This window comes from Clarias gariepinus, chromosome 2 (assembly GCF_024256425.1).
Source record: "Clarias gariepinus isolate MV-2021 ecotype Netherlands chromosome 2, CGAR_prim_01v2, whole genome shotgun sequence".
In the NCBI taxonomy this organism is placed as follows: Eukaryota; Metazoa; Chordata; class Actinopteri; order Siluriformes; family Clariidae; genus Clarias; species Clarias gariepinus.
Window position 1 is genome coordinate 27,988,562 of NC_071101.1, and position 23,464 is coordinate 28,012,025.

At 37.5% G+C, this 23,464-nt stretch overlaps 1 protein-coding gene across 1 annotated transcript in view; it reads left to right on the top strand.

Moving 5' to 3' along the window:
* Window positions 1–22,594, top strand: part of nell2a (neural EGFL like 2a) — a 76,651-nt gene extending 54,057 nt beyond the window's left edge. The window contains exons 17-21 of the mRNA XM_053491085.1: window positions 12,329–12,469; window positions 12,699–12,892; window positions 14,471–14,647; window positions 21,602–21,826; window positions 21,954–22,594. Coding sequence (XP_053347060.1) covers window positions 12,329–12,469; window positions 12,699–12,892; window positions 14,471–14,647; window positions 21,602–21,826; window positions 21,954–21,995 — 779 coding nt within the window. The 3' untranslated portion in view covers window positions 21,996–22,594. The remainder of the gene's footprint in view (window positions 1–12,328; window positions 12,470–12,698; window positions 12,893–14,470; window positions 14,648–21,601; window positions 21,827–21,953) is intronic.
* Window positions 22,595–23,464: the final 870 nt, after the last annotated feature.

The following is a 23,464-nucleotide window of genomic DNA, read 5'->3' on the forward strand; positions in this document are numbered from 1 at the left end:
GTATAACAAAGCAATGTTATATTTTGGACAAAGCCATGTCAGTGTATTTTGTAAAAACATTTATTTTCTTAATAAAATTAAGTTAGCTTTAATCCAAGTTCCACAGTCACTCTAAGAGTGCTGGTTGTGGGATCAACCTCCACTTCTTGCTGTAGGGCTCCTGTGTTTTGTCGTTGTCCTGCCAGGATGTGCCCATCTTCCACTTCCAGGTTTTCAGCTCAATTTCGGGAAACATCTTTTGGCAGTTATGTGACTCACTGCACCCTCCTATTTGGCACAACCGAGATTTCTAGTTGCTTCTGCAGCATTGTGACCCAGTTCAATCACGCGGAGCAGGAGTTCACATATTTTGTTTGTCATTTCAGTGGCTTCTGGAGCACAGAAGAAAAATAATTCATACACTTTTATAGTATATCTTGCAAGACCTCAGTTTATCAGTTTAGGAATTCTAGGAGAGCATAAAAATCACAGCCACTGCAGAGATATTATACATTCATGGCTATCGATATTTACAATATGAATCACCCTTTGTACACAGCTTGGGAGTAAATGTTGTCGACACAAATTGTTTGAACAGAAAGTTGTAAAAATTAAAACCTTTCATAACTGAGTAGTTTGTGGCAGAAAAACAAAGATTTTGTCAGAATCTGATTTTTCAGCATACTTTTTATCTATTAGGTCAACCTACCAGTAAACAAAGGCAAATCTGCAGTTTTATTTTAACTAGATATGCAAGTTTTAAAAATAGATCTAGAACATTGGAAAAAAATGAAAGGAGACACGAAAAAAGACTTGGAGGATCGACAGCTTAGAATTACTCTGTGAATATGCAAGACTTCCAAAGAACTGGCCAAGAAACAAAAACTTGGAATAAATTAAATCAATCAGGAGACAGCAGAAGATATAAAAAGAAAAGATTAAAAGGCTAAAAAAAGGATCAATTGATGAACAAATTGATATACAGCAAACATGCCATATGTCATGAAAGTTAATTATCTGATATTATAAATATATTAATGAGCAATATAAATAAACTATAATACTAGAGGGAAGCTTCTCTCTCTCTCTCTCTCTCTCTCTCTCTCTCTCTCTCTCTCTCTCTCTTTTTCTCCTTGCCATGACACTGTTATTGACTGTAAGCTCTTAATATTGGTCTGGTTCCTGTATAGATTGGGCCCTGGTTTTCCTGAAGATTTGTGTAATTACTTGCCTTAATAACAGCTGGGACCTAAAGTGCCGCTCTGTGCAAATGCACCTCATTAAAGCCCTATTCACAAGCTTCTTCAATTACTCACAGAGAAACAGAGATGCACAAATACAGAGTGTTCAGAGACTGACTCGAGCAGAATAACCCTGAGTGCGATAGAAGAATGTGCAAAGGTATAGCTAAAGGTCAAACTATTTATAATAAAGTTAATATTTCCTGCTATGTTTTTAGGTGTGCTAATGAGCTCTCTGTACCAGGTGACATACCCATGTATGACTTGCTGAGTGATTCCATGAGCAATAATCATGCTTATATTAAATTCATCATCTCAAATCATGTCAGATCATTTTCCACATTTAGTCTGATACAGTAACCAACAAAATGCAGGTGGAAAAAATATACATCATTTTATGACAACAAACTGGTAGCACAAATAGGTACACTCTTTTATAATAGGCAACCTTATAATGTGACTGTGCGTAGAATTAACCAGCAATACTCAAAGTCATGACAAAAGTAAAGATCATACATCTGACAAGAAATTCTGATTACCCCCAAATAAACATCAGCTTTTTAAAAATTACATCGGAGTGATAAAGCTACGGTCTGCAAAGAGCTTAGATCTGTCTGGATCTATCAAAAGAATATTTTCTTATCAGGAGGGGGAAATAAAAACAGTTTACAAAACTGTAGAGCTCATCATCTATAAGTGGAGAAAATAGGGCACTACATTGACATCTCCAAAATCCATGGAAGAAAGAGATGAAAATGGACAGGAATGCTGCCAATATACTTACGGCAACATTTAATTACCTGACAAAAGGTTATACAAAAAAATTCTTAGACAAAAAAAACAAAAAACAATCCCACCTACTGTAAGTAATCTGAAACCATGTGGTACTGAAATCCAGGGTAGACCATTTTAAGGGCTAATTCTAAAAGGTTTGACTCCACAACAAGACAGCGGAGATCTCCAATCTGTTCAGGCCTCTGTAAACAGCTGGAGAAAAAACCTTCCAGGACAATATTAATGCAAAGCACAAATTCAGGTTAGCAAAGGAAAGATCTGTATATACAGTATCAGTGTTTTGGAAGGGGACTTTGGGAAGAACCCGATCTCAACTCTGTTGAAAGCAGTGAAATGGTTTGAGTAGAGCTGTGAACAGGAGGTCCCCTTACAATGTAATAGATCTGGAGGCTTTTTTCAAGAAAGAGTGAATTAAAATCAAGATATGCTGAGTGACACTATTGACTGAATGCTGCATTAGAAATAAAAGTTGCTTTAATAAAGTTTTAGTTACTTTGTCAATGAGCGGGGGCCTCGGGAGATAGACATGTAGGCTTTTTATGTCCAGCGTATTTGTAAACCTGTGGTGTCCAAGAAGATGCATTACTGTATCGAGTAACTAGTAAACCTAGGAATTCAAGGAATATTGCTTTTTCAAGGAATATTGCTTACTTGTACTGGAATCACATGAGGACTTTACTTCCTTAATTTGAGCCAATAGCCAGACTTGCAAATGTTTTTTTTCCTATGTATTTTTAATTTTTTTATGTGTTACCATAGCTTATTCCTGGATAATGATTAACTGTATTTAATAAAAACAAGTAATATGCATTTTTTTTCCTGTTTTATTCAATTATAAATTTTGCACCTTAACCTCTTAGTATGTAAACATAAGACAAAATATGTATCATCAACAATTTTGTTATCAGCCTTCTCTGATATAACTGCTTAATACTAGAACCTCCATTTAAAAAGTATTCTTAATATACTTATTGAGTGATCAGTGTTTTTTTTTTTTTTTAAAGGACAACGTGGAATGTGCTGAAATATTACAACCCTGTCTTTACTTAAAATCAATAGGGCTTTAGTTTTTTAAAAGTAAAGCTTCTGCCCTCATGTCTCAGTGTGAGCCGCGTCTGTCATTCAGTGCTGTCGTTTCAGCTCTGGTCATGCTGCCCTTAGACTTCCTGTGCACAGGGAAGGACAGGATTGAAAGTAAAGCACAGGAGGAAGGACGAGTGACAGAATGAACGAGGGTAGACTCATGCATCCTCTGCCCTTTGAGGGCCATTTTAATAGAGCCTTTGTTTCCAGCTTGTCGCTCAGTATAATGAGGGGAACAGCTGTGGCTGTTGCATCACCTGCTCTCCTGTTCTGCATTACTTTACTTCACTCCTTCAGTCCTGCTGTCATTCTTACACCACACACCCACCATCTCTCCTCCACTTAGTGTGTTCTTTCAGTGATCCTATTCTCAACTTTTGTTTCACTTTGTTACAGCTCAGATTGATAATCATTACATTCATTACACTTACATTATTACTTGAAAATATAAATGTCAGTTCATAGGATTCATGCGAGTCATCTTTTCTTCTTATCTTACTTTAATTCAAATTCTATGGTTAATTCTAATTAAATGTCATACAGCACAACAAGTAAAAATATGGAGATGTCTTTAGTCCTCCCATGTTGTCATGGCAATACAGTCCCCCCATGTAGCGTCCCTTTCTCTCTGCAGACTTTCACGTAATTTAACAAGCTAATGTTGATAACTATTTAGTTCTACTGTTTCTCACAGTTCTCTTGTGTCTCATCTCTCTGTATCTCATCTTTTTTTTTTTTCTGTGTGGGAAGTTTAGGGTTGAAAATCGTTTTTTTGAAATGACATGTATTAATGTAAAAGCTTTGCTAGCTCCGGTGGTACATCCATCCTCTGATAAACATGCTGTCAGAAACCTCGGGTGGTATAAATAGACTGCATGCCTTCTGTCTGCCTTCAGATTCCATACAAGCAGAACGAGCTGGCATGGATTCAGGCGTCTTGGTCTTTTCTTTCCGGATAGAGGGCATTGCAGTCAAAAGGCTTTTTAATTTCAAAACTCATGCCAAGTGCAAATTCACCCTGCACAAAGATCCTGAAAGATTTTTTATTTTATTTTTTTACCCAGAGGGGTGAGATTTTGAAATATAGATTTTAAGTGAAATATTTCTGGATGACTGGATAATGAATGCTGATGTCTGCTGTGTGTCGTTTGTTATAAATGCTCTATGTGAGATTGTGAGACCGTCCTCGGTCGTCCAGAACTGTTTGATGTACACAGTGTGCATAAGAGAAAAACAGCATTTTGAGAAAAGTACAAATTCTGTAATCCATTTGCTAAGATAACAGATAAATGTGAGCTACTGAAAAGAGAGGCTATTACAGTGGGCCCGTGGCATGCATTATACTTGCATATAGTTGAACCGACTGGCAGTTACAGAGGCAGTACATGGGTTTTCACAAAGGAGCTTTAGATAAGAGTAAGTGTACAGTACGCTCTTCTCTCTTCTCTAGGGAGGTGATTTGTTTAGTGTAAGTGAAGCATGTGTCTGACAAGCTCTCTTCAAAAAAGAAAAAAATGATATTCACACATGGCCCTAGTTTGATGAATTTTTTTAATTCAGATTATTTTACATGCTTATATTTTTTATGTATACGTGTATCCAGACTGTATCTAGATTACTATTGTGGTTAATATTGTAGTTTGCTAACAGCAAGTCTTGGTTACATTTGGTTGCTGTTGCTAAGTCAGTTGTTGATTAGTCTTCCTCTTTTCATTGTGTGTGTGCTTATTATTGCTCATGCCTGCAGTTACTGCCTCGTTCAGTGAAATGGTTGGACGCAACGTAGTCTCACACAGTAGCAGGAAAAATGTTATTCTTTGCTTGCCAATTACATTGAATCAAGAAAGACGACCACTTTATTCTTTTTCATAACAGCTAGAAATTTCTTCATTATGATATAATATTTGGGGGGTTGTATTAACTCGTTTTTCTTATTGGGAGGATTACAACCCCCACCCCCCCTCAATTTTAAATTAAAATTTTAATTTTATTGTTCGGTCTAGACTAGGGCTGTGCAGTTAAATGAATTTTACATTCAGTTGATAATTTGGCTTCCGATTACGATTTCGAAAATAAGATTAAATGATTCTTGTTTTGTTTTCCGTTTCGCAGTTATGTTCGCATTTTGTGTAATAAATCTTGAGCGTCCATCCCTTACTAAAAGCTCAATCTCTTTTTCCTGAGCACACACACACACGTCCAATTTGTGTGTCCAACAAATCCATGGTCTCTTGCGCCATTGCTTTTTGCTTGCATGGAGCAGCCAGGTCACGCTGAATGGCTTATAGGTTGTTGAATACTATTATTATTATTATTATTATTATTATTATTTATTATTACTATTATTATTATTATTATAAGATTTAATAAATTATTGAGCTTAAATAATATTTAATTGAAATCAAGATTAATTTAAAACAAGTTTAAAACATGGTTTTTCCCTTCTTGCTTCAAATTTTGTGTAGGTTCATATTTGTCTCCCCTTTTTTGCAGATTTAAAAAAGAAAAAACAAAGTTCATGACTCAAAACCAGTATACTACTATACTGACTAAAAGGCCGGAATAAAAGTCCAGACTGTCTCTCCCTTTAGCTAAGCTTTTTTTGTTTTATTTTATGACATATGTTTACATTTGAAGATTATTAAATAATTAAATCACATTTCTTTTTAAATTGAACAAAGTTAATGAATAATTACATGAAATGTAATCTGCATATTGACCAATATAATAATGATAATGATTTTCATATCAGCTACATTATTTTAGTATCCTGCCACTGAAACACTTCCTCATTGTCCTTTATCTTTTCTTTCCAGTAGCTGCAAGATTATGACGAATGTTGAGTCGGATTGTCACATGAAAAGTCACATGTTGGATTTCAGGACCACGTGAAAAAATGGCCCAAATTGTAATTGAAAGTGTCAGATTTTGTGTTTTTTTGCGTTTGCTTATTCATATGAGTATTAAATTTATTTACTTTTTGTTGACAGAGCTATAGAAATTAATTTTAAATTAAATGTGTTTTCTGCATGACTGTGAAAAACAGTAGAGAAAAACGTAGGTTTTCTGATATACATTTTCTAAATTAATTAATGTTACAGAAATATGAAAACCATGATGAAAGTTGTTGGAAATGTTTCAGCAAAACTCCTCAGAAATTGCACCAGGTTATTCCAGATACTTGGAATATTTGCTATTTTTATAAATCTAAGACTTAGCTATGTTTACACGGACAATATTTCTTCACTCCGACTCTGAAATTGTTCTGAGTAAAGTGTACAAATTAACAGTTTACAGAGACACTGATTGATGAGATGTGTTTATATGCTCAAAGCATAGAATAAACATTCAGAATAGAACTTTTATTGACATGAATAAAACCTTTTTTGCCCCAGAAATGTATAAGAAAAAGAATTTTTGTCCAACTTTAAGGATAGGTCAGACTTCCTAACTTTTCTGATAAATGCCGCATATTGCATTGCAATTGGTTGTAAGAATTCAGTCTATTGGAGCCTAACAGTGCCCCGCCAGAGACCCATTGGATGAAAGTTTAAATTAAAGACAGTTGTTCTTACACAGTTTATCAAACACTTGAGGAATAGCAAAATTTGCACAAAAAGAATATATTTATTCCACCAAGTGTTTACATGGCTAAAATTCAGCTTATGATACAGATTGTTAAAGGTTTACAAGACCCCTCTTTTTTTGATTGAAAATTCTTTCTGATCGGGCCGGATTGGGTCAGACTGTTCGATTGAAGTGTTTACATCATGTGTTTTTATACTGATTGGGCCATTATTCTGATTATTAATGGAATATTAGGGTCCATGTAAAATGCACCTATTGTGCCTAAAGAGTATATTTTGCCAAGTATTGGCTTGGTTTCTGTCATTAAATAGAGGTTACTAATATTACATGCACACACTGTGGAGACTGACAGCCACAGAAGCTGTGATCATGCATTGTTGACTTCATGCCATTTGTAAGCATACAGGTCTATAAAAATTAAGCACTGAAATTGCATTCAGCAAATGTTCAGTGAAACAATATGGCCATGTGTCTCTTTAATATACAGTACATGAGAGACATAATTGAGACAAAGTTATAGCAAGGAAGGTTAGCACTGTTGCCTTGCACCTCCATGGTTCGATCCCTGCTTTGGTTCTGTGTGCATGGAGTTTGTATGTTAGGATAATTGCTGTTCCCAAACTGACCATTGTGTGTAAATGAACATTTGAGTATGTGTGTGTCACGTGATGGACCCTGCCCTGTGCACTAAGTCTCCTGGGATCGGCTTCAGCCCCCTGTGACTCTGTACACAGGATAAAGCAGTATAGACGATGAGTTAGTAAGTGAGTGATAGCTATGAAAGACTGTTTTTTTATATGTTATAAATTTTATTTATGTTTTATACTGTATGAACCTGTGAGTGGGATATTAGGTACAACACAAAAGAATTGCTTACAGTTGAGATAAAAATGCAGTAAATAACCGGTACTGTTGTCACTGCAATGTTGGCAACTTGCTTGGTCTTGGCGACTTTTTTGTCTAAAGTGACTAGTAACAAATGTAGTGTCTTTTCCCGGTGTTATTGGAGACTTTTTAGAGTTCTTGGAGAATCCGAAGTGAATGTATCGTTCTGCAGTTACTTTTCTCAACAAGCAGCAGGTGCTAGCGTGAGTCCCGCCCCCGACCCAAAGCAGTCACAGACGGTCAGTCTCAACATAGCCTCGTGTGGCAGTCCCAGCTGCAGTCAGAGCAGAGAGGAGACTAACACCACTGTATTTACTTGGTTTACTTACAGTTCTAAACACATTTACAATATCTTTTACTCACTTTTTCACTCTTCCATGACATTATTCCTTTCTCGTGCTAATTTGCATAATTGTCAAATTGCAAGCAAATTGACGATTATTCAAATTAGGTGATGATGTCCTTTAGCGACTTCTAGCAACTTTTAGGGCAGCCAATAGCTACTTTCCTTACTGATTAGTTGGCAACACTGTGTCACTATAAAAAGTAAAAGGCCAGCAATGTTACAGTACATAGTCATACACACAAAGAAAATATTGTATATCGTGTTGTAATGGTTGGATAATTCAATAATCTGGTTACACTAAACAGGATCTTTAATCTAGGCTCTAATGAAGCGCTAGCCGCTCAAAACAAGAAAAGACAGACACAACCAATGTAAACAACAACTAAAAAGTGTATTAAACAATAACTAAACAAAAGCGGTGTACCAAAACCAACAAAAAACTAATAATAATAATATTTACAAATTGGAATGATTGTCCAAAGTCCGGATTATTTATGAATGGAATGGAAGAGCTGGATCGGCCTTACTGGAAGTGTTGGTAATAATCTGGGAGCATGATTTTGCAGCTGGAGTGAGGTGGTGAAGCAGACCGGAGGGGAATAATCCAACTGACATGGATATCCGCTGATATCGCTCACAAAAACAGCGCGCTGCATCTTCTAACTCTCTCCCCCCTGAGCTTCTCCCCAGTTGTCCCTTTAACAGGATCTCATGACCCCGTTATGTCATCGGGATGACCTCGCGATGCGGCTGCACACTCTCGCAAAACTTTATCCTGGAACCAAAACACAGTCTTTGGGACAGACAAACATACTGTATAGGGTGCAATTTTTACAAGGCAGAGCAGTTTTTCCTCTTTTTGCTAATCTGCTTATACAAAGCCTATATAAAAAAAAAAAATTTATGCAGCTGCGCCACAGTATATCAAAGCGATTTTTCTATAAGAAATAATGGAAACTCTGATGATTAGTTCCATAATCCAAAATACTAACATAAAAATACAAATCAATAAAAATATAAAGTACAAATAAAACAAATTAACCTAAACTTTACCTTTAAAAAGAATCATGGCTGGTGTTAGACGAGGTAAGAAGCAGGAGCAGGGGGGCTACTTTGCACGAACACACACTTCTGCATCGATAAACACACACTTGGACACACACAAAGACACACACATTAACAGAATCACTGCTCTGATGGCAAACTTTTTTAACAAGGAACCTCTCTAATTACACTTGCTTTTGCGTCCTTTTTAGGATTTCGAAGAAATGCGACATTGCATTGTCATGAAACAGACTTTTTTTTCTTTATGAGGGCCGTTGTTGCAGTACAGTTACTGAAGAACAGTCACTACACTTGGACAAAAAAAAAAAAAAAAAAAAAGCCTTACGCACACACAACCAAACATGTTCACAATGCTCGGCAGACAAAGCAAATGCGTAGTACTCGTATGTCCAGACCCCGCACGTTAAAATTGATTTTAAAATGTTGCTCGTTTTGCAAAACGCTTGCAGACCAAGTTACTCACAGTTCAACCTTCCTCTGTAATGACAAACTAGTTACAAATACACTATAGGAAACTGAACACTTGATTTAAATGTATATTTTATTTCGAAAAAAAATTAAATAAAAATACTGCAGGATGAAATGTCTAGATTTCCCATTTAAAATTTCTACTGCTAAAAAAACACCCTTTCCTATCTTTGTATGCAAGAAGTGCATTGCCTTCTATTGGGTTCAGAGTATATAGCAACTTTCAACAGGCAAAAATTGCTAAGGAGAAGACAAATTTTTTTTGCGGTTTGTGTAATTTTCTGTCTAACAGCTTACATTATTCCTCCTCAAGCTTGTTATCAAAAAGAACTATTCATTTTCACCTCACTCAAAGCTCCGCTTTCACATTTAATCCTGATTATTACAATCACGCCTCGGTTTGGTCCTAAGAATTTCTAAAATGGTGCGTCTTCTTTCAAGTAATCATCAGGACAAACAGAGTGGCAGCTTCTAGAGTGAGAAGCCCAGAATACAACAGTAATTCCATGATGACAGAGCCTGATGCATCCGTGGCAATCATAATGAGCCCATCACGGCCCTAGTGGGAGCGTTTAATCATCCTAAAACCTCCCAGTGCCTCTGTTTTCATCCCTCCTCTTTAATAACTAGCCCATCCCCCAGCCCCTAGCTGTCTAATGAAATATTATTTGAAATATAATGTCCTTTCCTCTAAGTATTAAAACCCATTTGTGTGGCTGTGCTATTAAATCTAGACAGTGTCATTTATGAGAAATGGACTGCGGCTATGCCCTTTGTAGACGAGGTTTGTTTTTCCAAGCGGATGCATCTGTAAAACGTTAATGTACATGGTTTGATATTTATCTTACCCATGACTCTGTGTGTAGCATTGCTGTAATTTAAAATTTTTACTAATTCGTTCGTTCTGTGTTTGCAGTGATATTAATAAGTATTAAAACATGACAGGATGTGCTGTTATAGAAAAACATATTGCTGTGGTGGTGTGATGGCTTATAAACATGAAGTTGATTATTTTTCCACTAACAGCACACCCTAGAGCAATTTGCAAATGATAACGTGAAATAAAATGAATTAAAAAAAACGACACAGTAGACACTGGAGACTTCTTCTCAGCAGCACTTGTGATATGGCGTATGAAATCAAGCCAAACATCGGCCTCATAAGGCCAGTTCCTGTGTAATTCAGACTGTCTATTACTCTATCACAGTGTTCCTGTACGCAGTTATATATGCTGTATTTCAGAGAGAGACCGCATAACGCCATTGCACTGCTAAGCAGAGAGCTAGTCAATAACCTTCTTAAGGGTGGGAGTAAATGGTGCTTTAAAAGGCAGCTACTGGGGAGAAAAAGATTAAAATTTTATGTAATGAACACCAGCAGCACATGCCATCCATCCACCCATAGAGGGGATTCTGTCCATTAGCCTTTATACCGAAAGGGTTAGCCTTGCTTAGTGAAGCTAATCTATAGCTCGAGTGGTTGTATGAATTTAATACAGTTTAAAATAGCACACAGTCTTCACTATTCAAAAGCTGAATTGCAACAATTCTTTTCTAAAGTGTAAATAAATATCAGAACATTCAGAGAAGCCATACCTGGTTAGTGTGCTTATCGGCAGCAATCTAGCTGATGTTTCTGGTGAGTTTAATATGGTAACTAATGAAGTATTTTAGTCAAAGACAAAACGAAATGACAACATTATTGATCTTCTTCTTGTGCTGTTATTGTTGCTTGTTTCTGCAAATTCCTTTGCAAATACAGTATTGCTTTTACGGTTTGTGAAGTACTGTAAGACTTGCACGGCTGCAGGTTTTTTTTTCTGTTCTTCATTTTCAGAAGATTATTTGGTGTCTTTCATTTGCCTGGAAGCCACACAGACCCTCTGTAGAAAAGAGTACCCATTTTTTTACTTTCTCATTTTTTATAACACCCTAATAAGCAAGATTGGATTTTGTTTTATATATCCTTATTGGTTCCTGGATTCATTATTTAATAAGTAGCATCCTTTAATGGTGGCATAGTGGTGTAGTGGTTAGCAGCGTCGCCTTGCACCTCCAGGGTCTGGGTTCGATTACCGTCTCTGTGTGCATGTTCTCCCCGTGCTTGGTGGGTTTCCTCTGCTTTCCTTCTACAGTCCAAAGATCTGCAGATTAGGTTAATTGGCCTTCCCAAACTGCCCGTAGAGTGTGTGCGTGTGCCTGCGATGAATTGGCATTCGGTCCAGGGTGTACCCACCTAAGCCTCCTGGGATAGGCTCCAGGCCTCCGCAGTCCTGAATACAGGATAAAGCGGTATAGAAGATGAGAGAGTGATTAGGATCCTTTGGAATAATTGTTAATATAAGTTGAATAAGAACGATCTCCAAAAAAAAGAAAACCTGGCAAACAGGATATTACAGTACAAGTGTTTAGAGTCTGTAACAAGTAATGTAATGAGAGATGTAACGAGGAATCTAATGCATTAGGTTCGTCATTTAAGTCCTCAGTTGTTTAGTTATATTTTCAAAAATGTAATCCGTTATTTAGACAATTTATGTAATCCGTGAGCCAGACAGCAAAGATTCCGTCAGTGTGTTTGTGTGAAAGTCCCCCCCCTGTTATTCCTGCTGTTAGGTGTTAACAGATTATAGGCCAGACTGAATGTAGAATAATTATAAAGGTCTTGACTAAAACAACATGCATGGAATGCAGGAATCACAAAGAAGTTTTAATTTTCTGCAATGGAAAAGTATTCTAGTTACTTTTATCAGAAGGTAATGCTGATTACTTTTTAATGACAGTAATTTTTTTATGTCATTAGTTACTTTAAAAAAGTAACGTCCCCCAACACTAGATATTACTTAGTAAAATTGTTAAAATATTACCTGCTTTTCCTGCAGATATTAATGAGTGCACTGAGGGCTTTGTGAAGTGTGACTGCCGTGCTACCTGCGTGAACTTACCTGGATGGTACCACTGCGAGTGCCGTGACGGATACCATGACAACGGCATGTTTGCTGTCAACGGAGAGTCATGTGAAGGTAATCTAAACTCTCAAACACTTTACATGTTCATCAGTAAGCTCAAATGATGAGCACAAAATATACTGTATGGAACTTTTTAGGAGAGTAATTATAGAAGACGGACCAAATTACACATTCTTAGCTGTTAAAAATAACAAGTCCATCATTATGTGAGGAATCTCATACCCAATAAAAATCCAATCCCTATTTCACATGACTGTATCTCTGTCTTTCTTTCTTTTTATAGATATAGATGAGTGTAAGACAGGGAGAAATACCTGTGCCAATGACACTGTCTGCTTTAATCTGGATGGTGGATATGACTGCAGGTGTCCCCATGGACACAACTGCACTGGTGACTGCATCTATGACAGCAAAGTGAAACACAACGGGCAGATCTGGGTCCTGGACAACGACAGGTGCTCTGTCTGCTCATGCCAAGTGAGTAAGAAGCTCTGGATAGGACAGACTTAAACATCACTGATCAGATAGATGAACTTCCAGTGCGGAACATATCCACAGTAAAGCACAACACACACAGCGATATAATCTCATGATGTGTGTGTGTGTGTGTGTGTGTATGAGATGTGGCAAGCTTAAAGTTAATTCATTTCCAAATAACAGTACATTGTGACGTGTTAGATTCTACTTTTACCACTGTATTTTCTGTTATCTCAATTTTTCTATTCATTTCAAAACACATTTTGAACTTATTTATAGTTAAATCTGTGAAACAAGTTATCCTGTGTTGTCACTTACTTTATAGCATCTATAAACAGCAGCCTTCTCAACAGACTTTCATTATTCACCATATCACTCTCTACTACACTTGTACACTGGAAAGTGTTCAGTGTCTTGGTAGGGCTGGAGCCTATGCAATGAGACTCAGGGCTCTAGTTGGGGTACACCCTGGCTGGGGTGCCAGTAGGCTACAGGGCACAAGCACTTACACACTTACGACTATTAGTTAAATCAGTTAACCTAACCTGCATGTCTTTGAACTGTGGGAGGAAACCTGGAAGGAACCCACCAAGCCCGGGGAGAACATGCAGGTCCACGCACACAGACCCTGAAGGTGCAAGGCCACAGTGCTAACCACTATGTTAATGTACCGTCTGTACACCATATGCATGTTTTTATATTTCTTATAAAATCTATGTATGTTGAGTGCCATGTTTAAATTATTACTATAGAAACAAGTGCATTCTTACTTATATAACATCAAGAGATACAAAAAAATAAATAAATTAATAGAAATACATGCATATCAGTTCAGTATGTACAGTAGCATTCTGTACCTGTCAAATTTCTTTTCTCTTAATCACTAGGTAATGATGGCAGTTAATTGCTGCTAATTTGACCGACACCTCGAAGGCTTTTAAGAATAGTATTTTCATTAAACCGGCTGACCTCCATTCGTTTCTCTGGTCACGTTCAGTAATTACCTCCTTAATTGAAATGTTTTTCTTGTGTCTGATGGTGGCACAGAAGAAGATGACTTTCTAGATATTAAATAATCAGCCTTCCTATTAGTCACTTCATGGTGAAGGACAGAGCAAGAAAATCAGTTTTAATTAGATGACTCATTTTAATTGATTTGAAAATGGGGAAACTGTCAGTCAAAATTAGGTCTTCTGTGCTTGACTGAACAGAAGCACAAACATATAATTGTATTTGTGAAGTGGAAAGTTTCTCATTTCTGAGATCCGCAGGTTGTCGCATGATCAAGGTTATCTGATATGTTCTTAAAACTGGTCATGATCAAAGCAAAGGCTTGCAAATGTGGCTACTGGGGATCAGAGCTGGGTGGCTCGGCTTGTATTATAACAGCTGTCTGTGAAGTTTCTCAGTCATTTGCATCTTGGTCAAGCCAAAGATGCTATTACAGTAGACGTGCTTTGAATTTTCTGACATCACTAACGTTAACAGTAATATGATATGGATAATACTATTACAGTTATAAATGCACGCATGTACTGTACCTGCTAATGAAAATGATTGCTGTCTGTTTATCCTCAGATGGGGCAGGTGATGTGTAGGCGTATGGTGTGTGATTGTGAGAATCCAACTGTGGATCTGTTCTGCTGTCCGGAGTGTGACCCACGCCTCAGCTCTCAGTGTTTGCACCAGAATGGCTTGATCACCTACAGCAGTGGAGACACCTGGACAGAAAACTGCCAGCAGTGCCAGTGTCTGGTGAGAGAGAGAGAGAGACACACACACACACGATATAGATCTAGATAAAGATCAAGATAAAATACATACAGGTCTTATAACAGGTGGCAGCTTTACGCGTGTCTGATAAGAGATATTAGACCAGGGGCGGACCACGGCCCCAAGGTGGATGCAGTATTTCAGAGGATCAAGCCGGGCACTCAAAAATTACTGCAGCAGAACCGATCAATGTTTAGAAAAAAAAGAATGGCTTTAGTTCAGCAACTTTTTTTTCTTCTTCTCTTTTTAACCACGAGCCATTACAGCTTTTGCAGCAGATCCTCTGTTCCAGGCCAATCACATGGATTCATTTGAGGGCAGCTCAATGAGAAATAAAAGAGTTTTTCCAGACTTTGATAGATTTATTCCCTCTTGTCTAATTACTGAAGTGAGAACATGGCCTGATAAAAAGCTGACCAGGACAGCAGAATGATTAAGTATGACTGGGCAGGAAGATATGTGTTTATTGTGTTCAGAATAGATGTGTCATCTGTTCAGAGTCCATGGCATTAGTCAAAAGTGAAGCACTAGTGCAAAAAAGAAAAACAGATTCACTTTAAATTAATTGTTCTAATTATAATCATAAACTAATTACTAATGATTAAGGATTAAAAGGTAAGTCTTGTCACCATTCATTCCGACAAGAAACTGCTTTTCTTTTTTTTTGTCCTGTTTCATTCATCAGCGAGAGCTACCAGCCAGGGAGAGTGTAGGCTAAAATCTGCAGCCCTGCGTGGAGTTACCAATGGCATCCTTTCAAGCTGCTGCTCACGTATCTTTAGAGAGCAGCATAACTCAATTGGAGAAAAGCGCTATCCGCCCCCTACGCTTGTGTGAGCGCACAGACGCCCATTATTGGTTAGTGTCGCTATGATTGATGTGGGAGGACGCAGAGTACGCCACCCCTTCTTCCTGAGAGAGCACAGCCTATCTGATCTCTTAGCTCCTGGCTAGCTAGCCGTGATGACTGCTTTTCTAAAGAAAGAATTTATAAATCTGGACCTTCACAAATATGTTATAACTCTGCATTAGAAGTTAAAATCTTTTCATGTACAATTCCAGTGGTGCGAGATGGGATCAGCATTGTCTTTGGAATATAAGCTGGAAATATGTATTATTTTTATTCATTAAATTGGGCTAACAAATAAATCTAAAGTTATAGTGCTCATGTAGTTATGTGATGCAGAATTACAGTAAAACATTCACCATTTTGTTTGCCTGCCAAAGATAATAGCATCAAGCCAATTAATGATGAATCGCTGGCTAAATTTACCCCCAAGGATTTTATTGAACACATGATAAGAGACCAGATAATGGTGTATGTTGAGAAACTTAAGTCGTTAGACATTACCAATTTTATCAGGCTCCAGTTGTTCTTTACAAAACCTTTGAGGCCACCGTACTGGCAGGTCTGCATATGATATTTACAGATACTGTATATCATCAGGAATTTCATGTTCAACTATTATTTCATACAATAAAACATTGTTTAAGTATAATATTAGCATATTTTACATTCTGTTATTCAACATGTTAGTTTCTTCTACCTTGCTGTTCATCTGTCACTTCAACTGTGAGTTACTGAGGTTGCCACGTATGTGGTCACACTGGTATATTTAGTCATTTAGCATGTACGGTAAAACCAGTGCATTAAAAAAAAACAGACTGCAATACATTTATATAATTTACGTTTTAAGGAAACAGCACTTAAACATAAAAAATATAGCAAGTGCTAACTAAATACCAGCCCTGACCCAATTTACAGGCGGTGTACTCTACAGTAACAAATGTAACACAAGTACATGATGTACGGTTATGTGTAAAAGAGAGTACCCCCTCTTTTAATTATGTGTGTTTTTGTGTAAAAACATAACAAAATCATTTAATTGTAGCGGGTCTTAGTAATAGGCCAATACAACCTCAGACAGTGAAAACCACACAGCAGAAACACCTCATAACCACTGTCAAGCACAGAGGTGGAGGGTGTGGATTTGGGCTTGTTTTTACATTAGAGAGCAGGGAGGGGAGGGAACAGAACGCATGACTTCCTGTGCATAAGAGAATGCCCAGAAACCTCTATAAACCAAAACAATGTTTTGAAGAAAAATGAACCAAACATCCTCCACAGTTATGTTAGAGACTGATAAAATCTATTATTTTAAGTTATTGCTGCTAACACTTAGTATTGCCCACATGTTTTATATGTTTTTTATTTTTGTTAAATAAATAATGGCATGGTAAAAAAATAAAAAAGTTATATGATATTCATCTGAAGTTGTGTATGCCTAATACTGAATCCCACTACAATTATTTTAAGTAAAAACACACAGAATTAAAAGAGGGGGTACTAAGTTTTGCACATGATTTTATATTGGCTATTTATTGTGTTAAATTGACTGATAACGCTATCTGGGATGACATTGGTTACCTCACAAGCAACAGTAATCACCAGCAGGGACTCATCTTTGACCAGGATTAGCCCTGTCACCCACTGGATGGCTGACAACCACTAATCTCTTTTCCTTTTGTCAATGGGAAACTAATAGAACTGTCCTCCAAGTTTGACCCTATATGTTGTGGCATTTCCATACTAAATAACTGTCTGACATTATAAAAGCACAGACAGATTGCCAGACAAAATGGCAGTTGTTGTGTTTTACATCAGGTTTGATGTTATATGCAAGAGCTCTATTAATGTCATCTATAATGCTATTAATCGTTTGTTCGAAACATTGCAAGTTACATTAGAGTAAATATACATTGAAGTACAGATGTTTAATATACTGTATCCATAGATGTATAGAAATACAGTATTTTTCTGCCATGTTTCTGGTGTTCAGAAATGAGCTTTACTGTACTTAGGCCTTAAAAAAGGCTAAAGTGTTGCATCATAGCCAAAAGAATTTTATCTGTTCTTTTTGAAGGGAAAAGCTAAATCATTTGCTTCAGAAGTGCACTAAATGAAAAAAGAAACTTATTCTGGTTAGTTCTGTAATATTGTATTTTTCCAGCAAGTGATACACAAGGTTCAAGAATGTAATGACAGACTTAAGGTACTAACTTCATCCTTTATTCTCATTTATACAGTAAGAAGCTCACCTACAATCTCCTACCTTTTACTGACCTGCCCCTAAATGGCAAACTCTTATAGTGTGTGCTGTGAGAAACTTATAAGCAGACATTACATTCTTTTGTCTCGCCAGATGTTTAAACAGCAGAAAGCCTGCCAGTAGTGATGAGCTGTAGTGTGATATCCTATTTGATTAGTTTGATATAGCTGATGTAACTGTGTTGTAAAAACAGTAATGATTGCTTTGGAAAATAGTCAGCTGAGGATTTTGTTATGGATCTTATCCTAAGAAACTACATACATTACATCCTAAATCATACACGGTGACGATCTCTATGGAGCAACAAATGCATTAATCAGAATTCCCTTCATTCGTCCTTCTTTCTACCACTCTCTTGCTTTTTTCCTTTCCCCCGGCTCTCAGCCCTCCTGCAGAGCAAAGAAAGAGCAATACATTTCACTAAACTTTTTCTGACAAGACACTGTCCTCCTTTCCTCCATATCTTAGCTATTCATCCACCCCATCCATATGTTCATCGAATGCAAATGCACTACATGCCATTCATGAGGATGAGTTTCTGCGTCTCAGGAGGCCCAAAAAAAATTATTATGGGTTCCTCTTGGGTAGCACCTTTTCCTACAAACTCCCTTCACTGTTGTCTGGGTTGAGGTGTGTCTGCTCCTATTAGGCTCTATACAGATCAAACACACAGTGAAACACAGCATCCCTGACTCTCTCAGCTCTCCTCTGGCTTCACATTAGCATATGAACACAGATGTGTGCCAAAACTAGTTCTTAATACTTAAAATGCTTCTTCTGCCTTCTTGGCTACTCCTGCAGGATATGCGGTTGCATTCTGGCAGGAGGGTAAACTTTCTAAAGAGAAAGCAGGATATTTAATTGCCTTTTCAATGGCAGGACAGCCGACTTTAAGTAATGGAAGGAGATAAGTCAAGGATGAAAGGAGGAGATGAGAAGAAATGTTGCAGGGATCAAAGGAGGAAGGAGAGAAGGATGATGAAGGGTGAGAGTGAAGGGAGAGGGACTTAGACTTAGAAGAAAAGTAAGACTTGAGGATGAAAGACTTGAGCATTGCAGTAAAAATGAAACCTAGTCAAAGTTATCTACTATTTCATACTGATACCACAAAATAATATCATATATAACAACATAACATTGACTGGCAAAAAAAAATTCCGAAGGGGTCAAATTCTTGGCCTGTATAAAGCAAAGAAAACAAAATAGATTTAAAATAGACATAGACATAAGAATAAACAAGACATAAGATACTGGAAGTATAGTGTTTAACCATCAAATTTGCGCAAGAAATATGGTAAAAACAAACAAACAAAACAAAACGGAGATCACTTAAACACTTAAAGCTGCGTCATAAAAAGATTCCATTAGATAATCACAGCTGTGTTTAATGTTAAGAGAAAGAACATTTACACATGCAAAGCAGGACGAGAACTTATAGAATTGAGATTAACAGCTGTTAGTGAATAAGAAAACGACTTGTTAGTGAGACAAATCAAAGAAAAAACACTTTGCTAGGGATTATAAAGATTGGAATTTGGGAACTTAGGGAACTTTAGATCCACCCTTTTCCAGAGTGATGGGCGTGTCAGGGTAAGAAGGGAGGCAGATGCAACGATGCACTCATCATACATAGTGGCCACTGTTAAAGTGTTATGATCTGGGGTTGCTTCAGTTGGTCAGGTCTAGACTGAGCAATTTTACTGTATGTGGCAAATAAAATGATGCAAGCTGACCATCAGAATGTTATAAATGCCCAGGTTATCACATCAATAGTGTTTTTCTTTCCTGATGGCATTTCCAGACATATTCCACGACTCAAATTGTGAAAGAGTGCTTCTGGGAGCACGAGAAATCATTTTCAGACATGAATTAGACACCAAATTGCACACTGTAATCAAACCTAAAGGCCGTTGAATTAAACTAATTTCAAGCTTTCTTTTTTAAAGCACATTTCTAGATCTAAACGCTTAATGTTATCAAAATAATCGACCCCATTTGAATTTACTAAGAATACTGAATACTAAAATGACCTTTAGTTTAGGTTGCGCCTAAACCTTGTTTTGTTACTTCACTTTTCTAACATCAGAAATGTGGGTATTTCAGAGTGAAGTGGGGCACTACAACATATAAGAGTTTAGCTTCATTTGATTTATTGCTTACAAAAGTCTAGATAACTATGATGAAGAGTAACAGTGGTGATTTTTTTCAATTCTTAATCAATAATGTGTTGTCCTATTGACAAGACCATATTAAATTATTTAGTTTGACACTGGTACTTCTATTTTTGACAAACAAGTCGAAGAAGAGAATAAAGCCTTCAGACCTGACAGGGCAAATGAAATAGCAAAACCTGTTAATACTGTATATGGGGGTTGGATGGGGTCATACGTATCTCGCTTATGTGTGAAGTTTGAATGTTTTGCCCCGTCCTTGGGGGGGTTGTTCTGGTTTCCTCCCACAGACGATAGACTTGCGTTTGTAGGCTGATTGGTGTTTCCAAATTGTCTGTAATCTATGATTGAGTGTGTGATCGTGGCCTGCGATGAATTGTCTCCCTTTCCAGGCTGACCCTGCCCCTATAAAGGATAAGTGGTATGGAAAATGAATGTACAAATGATAAAGTCTGTTCAAACTTTTCCCTTTCTTGATAAACTGCCTTAAAAAATGTTTTGTTATTGGTCACAACAAGAATTTGATACAGTAGCCACAGTGGTTCATAAGTCAAATCATTTGAGTCACTTAGCTATTTTTGCCCCATGTTGATGGGTTGTACAGAAGGGCTCAGTGCAGGTCTGCTAAAATAAATTGCCGGGTCCAAAATCTGTACTGCAGCCCGCCTGCTCTACAACATTCCATTAATAAAAATGACTGAGTGCATGAACAAATAACAAGCTAAGCACAGTTATTTTCTTCTCACATGCTTAGATACATGCATTCAAACACATCTCTCTCTCTCTCACACACACACACACACACACACACACACACACACACACACACACACACACACACACACACACACACAGTGGGGTTAGCATTAAACCTGGTAAAATGAAAGGTTTATCTGAAATAGGTCAGGCAGAACTATGCCACTGCTTACCCAAAGGTCGGGTGAAATATATGACCTGTATTTTAGGGACTTACTGAGAGCAGCAGGGGTGCAGGCAGTGCAGCTTTCTGTGCTGCTGCTTTCATGTGATTTATGAGAAATGAAGAGGGGAGCATTTGCTCCAGAGAGCCATTCGCTTTCTCACAAAGCACTGCATTGTAAATATAGGTAGCACCATCAAGCCTGTAGGTGATTCCATGTGATCTATTAAAGTAGATCCACACCCTAATTACCAGATAGATTGTACGCTAATATGCAGCGGTAGTGTTTCTTTTGTGGAAAACAGTCTCTCAGTACAGGCCAGGCAGGGTCATTTCTCATTACAGAGGCAGTAACTATTGTTTATTATGGTCTACTTTGGGCTCAGTTATTTGTTGCAGTGTGCTCCAGGGGCTTCACAGAAATGAGCACTTTCAGTCCTTCCAAGTTTTGACAGAGGTGCAAAATTCTCTTCTTCTCTTTCTGCTGTTATATGAGTAAACAAACTGTAGCTGAGGGTATTACAAAATTTATAGTGAAGGCAACCGGGGCCATTATGGAAAGAAAACCAAAATCCAGAACTACTGGAGAATGTTTTGTAAACTGAAGATGTATTAAAAAAATGTGAAGTAAAATATATATTATATATAGAAGTAAAGACCCAAACATAAAAATTGATATCCTTACAGCAATTAGTTTAATAAAAGCGATCTAATGAGAGCGATGTGTTGTTTGCAGCAGGGAGAGGTGGACTGCTGGCCGCTGTTGTGCCCTCCGGCACATTGCGACTTCACTATGGTACCCGAGGGCGAATGCTGCCCACGCTGCGTCACCGACCCATGCCTGGCTCAGAGTGTTCGCAATGACATCACCAAAACCTGCGAGGATGAACACGGTATCACGCGCTTCAGCGGCTCCTCCTGGGTCAAACATGGCACAGAGTGCACACTTTGCCATTGCAAGGTCCTTACATCACACATGCACTCACACCGAGAGCAAATTATTACTTAGTCATGTATAAACATAATTTATGTTTTTGTTTTTCTCACTGTGCAACCTTAATTATCGCTCTACTTTCTTTTTCCTGCAGAACGGACACATCTGTTGCTCAGTGGATCCTTTGTGCCTTTAGCTGCAGTCTATCTTCCTAAAGGCGTTTGTACAGTTGTTCTCCATTTAAACGTAACCCACTGTTATCACCCTGTCCCAAATCGACATCTTTATACCAAAATGCAAACTATGTATTATACCAAACTAATGACAGAGAATGTCGCTGGTCATATCTGCTACAGAAAGTAATCTTTTTCTTTTTTTTCACACTGGGGTGAAAGCTCACAGCTCTGTACAGAATACTGTATACACAGGCATGACCACAATGGATGTTAAAAATCATATCTTTTCATTTAGAACTGTTTATGAAACCAGTAAAAAAAGAATTAGGGATCTTAGATAGTATGTAAATGTTATTGTATTTCTCTTCCCTCACATTATAAAGGTTGTCTATATTTTGTGATTCCATAACACTTTTTTTTTGTATGTTTGTTCCCTTTTGTTTTATTTCACAATTTTAAAAGATTATCCCGCTTGCTCTTGTCTAATGGTGAAATAAAGTATTTCCATTTTCATTTCCAGATGTGTTGTACTTATTACTTTCTAACAATTAAAACTGGTCATACAAGTGAGGAGATATTTTTGTGGAACAAGTATTTGGCATGAATGCGATCTGCGAGCACAGTATTATTATAATCTTATGATGTACAGTAAATGTTTTAAAGATAAAGTTTGCATGTTTTCTCCATGCTTTGTTGGGTTTCCTTAGGGTAATCCAGTTTCCTCCGACAGTCTAAAGACCTGCAGATTAGGTTAGTTGGGGTTCCAAAATTTTTTGTAATGTGTGTGTTTGTGCAGGGGTGCAGGGGTAGCTCAGTGGTTAAGGCATTGGACTACGGTTCAGAAGATCACAGGTTCAAACCCCACATCCACTAAGTTACTACTGTTGGGCCCTTGAGCGCGGCCCTTAACCCTCAACTGCTCAGATGTGTAATGAGGTAAAAAAAATGTAAGTCGCTCTGGATAAGAGCGTCTGCCAAATGCCTAAATGTAAATGTAATGTAAATGTTTGTGTGTGTGTCCTGAGATGGATTGGCACCCCACCTCGTGGGGTTGACTAAAGACCCAAAGAAATATAATCAGTAATATTCAGGTTTGTGTTATCACATTATTAAATATTGGCTAAAATAAATGCTCAAATGCACTCTGTTTTAGGACTTACCTCACCAAAAACCACACCATTTTAAACTGGATGGTTGAGCACGTGTGGCTATCACTCAGAGGACTTTTTACCTCAAATTCTGCAGAAAATAATTCTGAAAGTAAACTTTTCTTTTTCCATAAACTAAAGATGTGTCGGTGGATCTGCTTTCACTTTGAAGAATTAATTTTTTTCCCCCATATTTTACAGCTAAACATCATCCCACCTCCTTGTACTATATTTGAATATTGTATGAGGATTCAGCAGTTGTTAGGCAGAGCAGCGGAAACAGGAGCACGTCCTAAATGTAAACGCAGCACCCTGTGCTTACATTATACAGAAAACACAAG